Source organism: Penaeus japonicus, unplaced genomic scaffold, assembly GCF_977035675.1.
Source record: "Penaeus japonicus unplaced genomic scaffold, GWHDUDI00000001_assembly GWHDUDI00000020, whole genome shotgun sequence".
Classification (NCBI taxonomy): Eukaryota; Metazoa; Arthropoda; class Malacostraca; order Decapoda; family Penaeidae; genus Penaeus; species Penaeus japonicus.
Genome location: NW_028234422.1, coordinates 25,249,186 through 25,256,685, shown reverse-complemented (window position 1 = coordinate 25,256,685; position 7,500 = coordinate 25,249,186). Strand labels below are relative to the sequence as shown.

General features: G+C 40.1%; 1 protein-coding gene across 1 annotated transcript in view; it reads left to right on the top strand.

Annotated features, from left to right (window-relative positions):
* LOC122244229 (sodium/glucose cotransporter 4-like) overlaps window positions 1-7,500 on the top strand; it is a 14,423-nt gene that overhangs the window by 752 nt on the left and 6,171 nt on the right. Inside the window, exons 2-8 of the mRNA XM_043002082.2 lie at window positions 2,507-2,578; window positions 2,762-2,866; window positions 3,446-3,610; window positions 4,179-4,377; window positions 4,849-5,069; window positions 6,111-6,354; window positions 7,491-7,500. The exon at window positions 7,491-7,500 is cut by the window's right edge and continues 237 nt beyond it. Of these exons, the coding sequence (XP_042858016.2) occupies window positions 2,507-2,578; window positions 2,762-2,866; window positions 3,446-3,610; window positions 4,179-4,377; window positions 4,849-5,069; window positions 6,111-6,354; window positions 7,491-7,500 (1,016 nt within the window). The remainder of the gene's footprint in view (window positions 1-2,506; window positions 2,579-2,761; window positions 2,867-3,445; window positions 3,611-4,178; window positions 4,378-4,848; window positions 5,070-6,110; window positions 6,355-7,490) is intronic.

Sequence of the window (7,500 nt, the reverse complement as noted above, 5' to 3'; positions counted from 1 at the left end):
ATTATTGTGATAGTCTAGGTGAGTATGTCAGTGTTATTATTGTGATAGTCTAGGTGAGTATGTCAGTCTGATTATTGTGATAGTCTAGGTGAGTATGTCAGTGTTATTATTGTGATAGTCTAGGTGAGTATGTCAGTGTTATTATTGTGATAGTCTAGGTGAGTATGTCAGTGTTATTATTGTGATAGTCTAGGTGAGTATGTCAGTGTGATTAATGTGATAGTCTAGATGATTATGTCAGTGTGATTAATGTGATAGTCTAGATGATTATGTCAGTGTAATTAATGTGATAGTCTAGATGATTATGTCAGTGTGATTATTCTGATAGTCTAGGAGAGTATGTCAGTGTGACTATTGTGATAGTCTAGGTGAGTATGTCAGTGTGACTATTCTGATAGTCTAGGTGAGTATGTCAGTGTGACTATTGTGATAGTCTAGGTGAGTATGTCAGTGTGATCATTGTGATAGTCTAGGTGAGTATGTCAGTGTTATTATTGTGATAGTCTAGGTGAGTATGTCAGTGTGATAGTCTAGGTGAGTATGTCAGTGTTATTATTGTGATAGTCTAGGTGAGTATGTCAGTGTGACTATTCTGATAGTCTAGGTGAGTATGTCAGTCTGATTATTGTGATAGTTTAGGTGAGTTTTGAGTTATGGGCTGATGTGATGTATTACTTTGATTTAATGATGTAACGTATTGTGGCACTGTAGAATGGTGTATAACGGAGTGTCATTAGGGTATAAGGACGGTCCTATAGTGCGTGATATCATAATCAACAGCCAGGCATATCATCTATATGTATTAAGATGCATTGTTAGTTCGCGAGGTGTTTCTCTCGATGTGTTTAACTGCCTAACTAACTAACTAAGGTTTATTTACAGAAGCAACATGCGCTAGCAATGCTGGTTGCCACAGGGTGATGCCTAACGTATAAAATCAACAGTAGGAAAAGATTTTGCAATAAAAACGGTGCGAGGCAGAGTAAACCTCGTTATAGTGAATATACCGGTCTGATTTTTTTGGGGGGGATGTTCGCTCACAGGAAGGATGCGTATTTAAAACTAGATCAACATACAGATGAAAAGGAGTTCATTCATCAATCAAGTGACCGGAATTAATCAATAGACTAATGTAGACTTATAATATTCTCGTCAGCAGGGGTCCAGGCGAATATTGCTATATTTACTCGTCTTTTTTTATTATACTACCCAGTTGTATAACTGTAGTTGCACTTGTGCAATGGTGCGAATATTGGTATATTTACTCGTTTTTTTTTATTCTACTACCCAATTGTATAACTATGGTTGGACTTGTGCAATAGTGCATTAACATTACGGTGCATTGTTGCAGTACAATTATGAAGCGAATTGATGATCACGTATCGTAAATCTGACACAGCACCATGCCATAAAATCACATGTTGAACTGTCAGCGATTGCATATGTATGTGCACCTTAATTTTTATTCATCGAGGAATATTTATGAATATATCATCAAAACAAGATGCCTTCTTCAACATTGCGATTCAAGTCTGCATTGCGGTTGCACGTTTATTTGATGACAGACAAACTGCATCCAGTTGCTGCCTTAGTCACAGGAAGGCAAGCTGTCATTATCTTGGGAGGAAAGAATCTTATAGATTATTTCATGTTTTTGATAATAGTTTTGATTAATACTGTTTTATTTTTGTATCATATAATTTCTGATCTTTAAGCTAACAATTATCATCATCGTTAATACTTATCACTCCAACTTTTAAAGGGCGATGATAACTGCTGAAAAAGCTACATACCAAAAAAAAAAAGAAAAAAAAAAAAATACAGTTCGAATAGGAGATAACAATTATCCATGCATCTCTTCTAATCTAACCACTTCCCGGCCGTTCTCAATCATCACAAAATTCTACATATTCACTTAGAAGATCTAATTTTATGTACTTTACCCTTAAGCTGATAAGATATATCGGAAAAAAAAGAAAACCAAGGTAGTCACTGTCCAGAAATACTTTATTATTATTAAAAATATTTTATTAATAGAAATACTTTATTATTAATTGGATTATAGCTAAAGTCTCGTATTGCAGGGAAACCCAAAGTCTTGGCACAATGTTGTTTAGTCTTTAGAAAAGTCGGCGTTTGATCACTTTTATTGATTCTGTTTGATCATTATTATCAAACCATCATTAAAAAGTTAAAAATAAACCTGCAGATTAACAATTCTGTCCAGCCCAACTAAACAGGAGGCATTCTATCCACTGTTTATATTTCGCACATAATCTTTTAAAGATGTCACAAAGGCATCTTACGAAGTCAATGATGTCAACAAAATGACGGAATATCTTTTTTTGTTTTTGTTTTTTTTAAATCTCTCTCTTTTCTTGCATCCAAATGTATCATTACTTCATACAGTATATTGCAGAATGTTCGAATTGCCTCAGTCACGTTGAGAAAAAGTGTCTCACAGGCTTTGAAGAAATCTAAGTGCTGATCTAATTGTCTTCCATAGGCATCCAGGAAATCCCGACGCGACACCACCAGTGGCTATTTCCTCGCATCACGTAACATGAATTGGATACCGGTGAGTTTTCCTCGATAATTCTACAATATAGTTTCTCTATGATATAGTTTCCCCCCTATCATCCGCATATGCAATTCTCTGCGTTTGTAAATGTTCGTGATGATTTCCAAGTACACACGTACATACACACAGTCTGATACAGACACAGTTTACAGTGACAATAGGTTTCCGATGCACCCGCAGGTCGGAGCTTCCATCTTCGCCAGCAACATTGGATCTGGACATTTCATAGGACTAGCTGGGGCAGGGGCGGCTTCGGGCATTGCTGTGGGCGGGTATGAGCAAGGGGTGAGTATTTCCCTCATTAGTATTGTTATCCTCATCATCTTTTACTCCTTGTCACTCTCTCTTTGTCTCTGGCTGTCTGTCTACCTCTCTCTGTATGTCTGTCTATTCTTTTCTGTCTCTGCGTTTTGCCTCTGTCTCTCTCTGTCTATGTCTCTTTTTCTCTTTCTCTCTCTCTTTCTTTCTCTCTCTCTATCTATATATATGTATGTATATGCTTGCTCTGAGGGACTTGACTTCTCAAGTATTAATGTTTACATTGATTATTTAAATCAATAGTCACTATTTGGATAATTCAAAAAATCATATACACCATATTTCAAAATCAGTATTTTGGTGAATCGACGTAATTAGAAAAGATTAAAAGATGATGGAAAATGTTAGAATTAGTCCTACATTAATCATGAAACCAAACACAGCCACAGTAATAAAGAGCACATCAAACCCGCGACGTTAAAAAAAAAAAAAATCTAATCTAACTCAACACGTCACGGTTTAGAAGAGTGTCCCCTTTATAACGAAGCTGTGTTTAGATCCCCCTTTGTTTATCTTTAAGGCTTTCCCTCTCTTCGCTATACACAGGCCTCGTACTTCCTGGTCGCTTTAGGATGGCTGTTCGTCCCTGTGTACCTGAGTTCGACCGTGTACACTATGCCAGAGTATCTCAAGCAGAGGTTTGGGGGAGATAGGATTGCCGTGTTTATTTCCTGCCTCTCTCTCGCGCTGGCTATTTTCACCAAGATCTCGGTGAGTCCTTTTTTCGCGGTTGATGATGAGTTCGTGGAGAAAAAGATGATGGGTATATATGTATAAGAAATTTGTACTAGATGTATCGATAGGTTATTTGGATTCTCTCTATTTTGTATATTTATATCTATGAATTACTGAATTTATGAATATTCATTTACATGTGTGCTAACTTGGAACATGTTAGCCAGTTGTGAAAATGAGACCACATTGCGTTTATATATATATATATATATATATATATATATATATATATATACATATACATATATATATACATATATATATATATACATATATATATATATATATATATATATATACATATGTGTACACACATGTGTATATATATATACTTAAATATATATATATATATATATATATATATATATATATATATATATATATATATATATATATATATATATGTGTGTGTGTGTGTGTGTGTGTGTGTGTGTGTGTGTGTGTGTATGTATGTATGTATATTGACTCTAGTTACTATCATATATAGCAAGTGTCGTAGACGGTTCTTGTTATTTCTCTGTACATTTCCCATGTGTTCTGACAGGCCGACCTGTATGCCGGGGCGCTCTTCATGCAGATGTCTTTGAACAAAAGTTCTGAAGAATGGCTGTACATAAGCATCCTGATGCTGCTAGGCATAGCGGCTGTATTTACTGTAGCAGGCGGGCTGACGGCCGTCGTGTGGACTGACCTCGTTCAGACAGTGCTTATGGTGCTTGGAGCTCTTGTTCTCATGTTCAAAGGTAAGCTTCTAGTCTCTTGAAGATAGCAGGCACGTTCTCATGCACAAGCTTTATGCATGTACCTTTATTATTGCACAATTCATATGGAGTGAAATATCAGCAAGGGTCTAGTATCGTGAAACGTTGTAAAACTATATTTGATATAAATAGTAATTTAGTTTAATTGATTGGATATTCGACCGTGAGATAACTCACAATCACACACTCTCACATATCTTAGTCATAGTATTTATACATATCATTATAAATGCACTCATTCTCACATACATTTATCAAACTCAGTCTCTATGTCTAGAGTGAAATAACACAAATATTAGCTAATACACATTCTAATATTCACAATGCCACATTTCACAAATTCATCGGGCATGTATTCCACAAAAAGACTCACTTATGCAAACGTATGGCGCATAGACACATACATCCTTCACATACCTATGCATATTAGCCTGACTTATGCAACACCTTCAGCCATGGCAGCAGTGGGTGGCTATGACGGGCTAGTGGAAAACTTCCCCTATGCCGTTGCGAAGGAACGGGCGCTGAACCACCTGAACGAGACTTGCGGAGAACCACCGAGGGATTTCATGAACCTGTTTAGGACTCTTGAACCTGGGAAGTCCAACTACCCATGGGTGGGCATGACCTTAGGACTGGGCATCCTCGAGCTGTGGTACTGGTGCATGGATCAAGTAAGAACGACGTAATAGTTAAAAGAGGTCGTTTTCGAGTGATTTGTGAGTTAATGGACTTGTTACACTTGTGGATGCCTTGATGTGAAATTATCGTTAAAATGCAACACGACTCTACACAAGTCTATTAGAGTCTAAATATAAGGAAAGGTGATTAAGCAAAGTACAAAGCTGTTACGACAAACGTCACGGTGCTAAACATAAAAAATGCATGGACGCTCATGCATAAATCATGACTCTGACACGCTACAACGCTGATCATTGACGCGTTATTGGGTGTCATGCCAGATTATAATGGCTACGCCTATCCGGTTCGCATGTCACCTGTCATCAAGGTATTATACCTTTTTGGAGGTATACCACCTGACTGACAGACATTTAACAGACACCAGCTGTGTTGCAAATGGGAGGTTAAGCGACACTGTGCCTCTTCCTTTCCTGTTGCTAAAGGTGTTGCAAGCAATAGTTTAAGAGTACACTGATTGCAGTAATAGTTATGATAAAATGATAATGATTGTTATGATGATAATGATGACGGTAACGATGGTGGTGATGATGTTATAATGGTAATGGTATTGATGATGACAATTATGAGAATAACTATAATGATAACATTTATGATAACAGTAATCAGAGTAACGATAATGATACAAGAACAATAATATTGATACTACTAATAACAGTAATATAGATAATAACAGTGATTAAACTTAAGCAGTAGAATAGTTATTGTACAAATGACATTATCAAAATTACCCTTCTCTTTTACATTTTACAGTATTACTATTCATATGCATAATATAATTCTCATCAACACCATAACCATCGCCATCTCCACCACCACCATCCTCCTCCTCCTCCTCCTCCTCCTCCTCCTCCTCCTCCTCATCATCATCATCATCATCCTCCTCATCACCATATCACTTAAGTCACACATGAATGTCATGCCTCACAGGCCGCTATCCGGCGAGCTTAAGATGGCAAAAAAAAAAAGAGGCTCAACAACCTGCAAGATCTCCCTGCAAGATCTCCCTTCCGCAGGTGATGGTGCAGAGGACGCTGGCTAGCAAGAACGTGGTGCACGCGAAGGGCGGGTGCCTCCTGGCCGCCTACCTCAAGTTCTTCCCTATGTTCCTGATCGTCCTCCCAGGAATGGCAGCTCGGATCCTGTACCCGAACCGGGTGGCCTGCGCATCTCCGGAAGCCTGTACTCGCATCTGTGGCAGCGCGAGGGGGTGCTTCAACATCGCCTACATCGAGCTGGTTCTGAACCTTCTCCCAGCTGGTGAGTGTCGGGGGTTCAGATGGAAAGAAATACAAGCAAACGCTAATAGGGGAAGGGGTTCGGGTGGATGGGGGTGTCTGAAGGAGTAGAAGGAAAGTGAGGTATAAGCTAGGATTATTATCATAAGTTTTTTTTCACATCACTATACCGTCTCATGCGTATAGTGATATCATTTCACATCACTATACCGACCCATGCGTATAGTGATATCATTTCACATCACTATACCGTCTCATGTGTATAGTGATATTATTTCACATCACTACACCGTCTCATGCGTATAGTGATATCATTTCGCATCACTATACCGTCTCATGCGTATATTAAAAGTGATATCATTATGGATTAGATTACCTTGATTGATAGTTCATATAGCTACCACCATCACCAGAATCATTGCAAAATCAGTTGCACGTGTTATACATAATCACCATCACCTTTTCGAGTTTCTCCAAAGGTCCCTTATGTCAAATTTCCACCTCATATTCCCCTTCCCTCTCCTGCTCCCTCCTCCTTCCCTCTCACCCACCTGCTCCTGCTCCCTCTCCCTTCCCTCTCACCCACCTGCTCCTGCTCCCTCTCCCTTCCCTCTCACCCACCTGCTCCTGCTCCCTCTCCCTTCCCTCTCCTGCTCCCTCTCACCCACCTGCTCCTGCTCCCTCTCCCTTCCCTCTCCTGCTCCCTCTCCCTTCCCTCTCACCCACCTGCTCCCTCCCCCATCCCTCTCCCTTCCCTCTCATCCACCTGCTCCTGCTCCCTCTCCCTTCCCTCTCATCCACCTGCTCCTACTCCCTCTCCCTTCCCTCTCACCCACCTGCTCCCTCCCCCATCCATCTCCCTTCCCTTTCCTGCTCCCTCTCCCTTCCCTCTCACCCACCTGCTCCTCAAGCCCGTCCTCACACACCTCCTCCTCAAGCTCGTCCTCACACACCTCCTCCTCAAGCTCGTCCTCACACACCTCCTCCTCAAGCTCGTCCTCACACACCTCCTCCTCAAGCTCGTCCTCACACACCTCCTCCTCAAGCTCGTCCTCACACACCTCCTCCTCAAGCCCGGCCTCACCCACCTGCTCCTCAAGCTCGTCCTCACACACCTCCTCCTCAAGCCCGTCCTCACACCTCCTCCTCTCCCCAAAGGCGTAAGAGG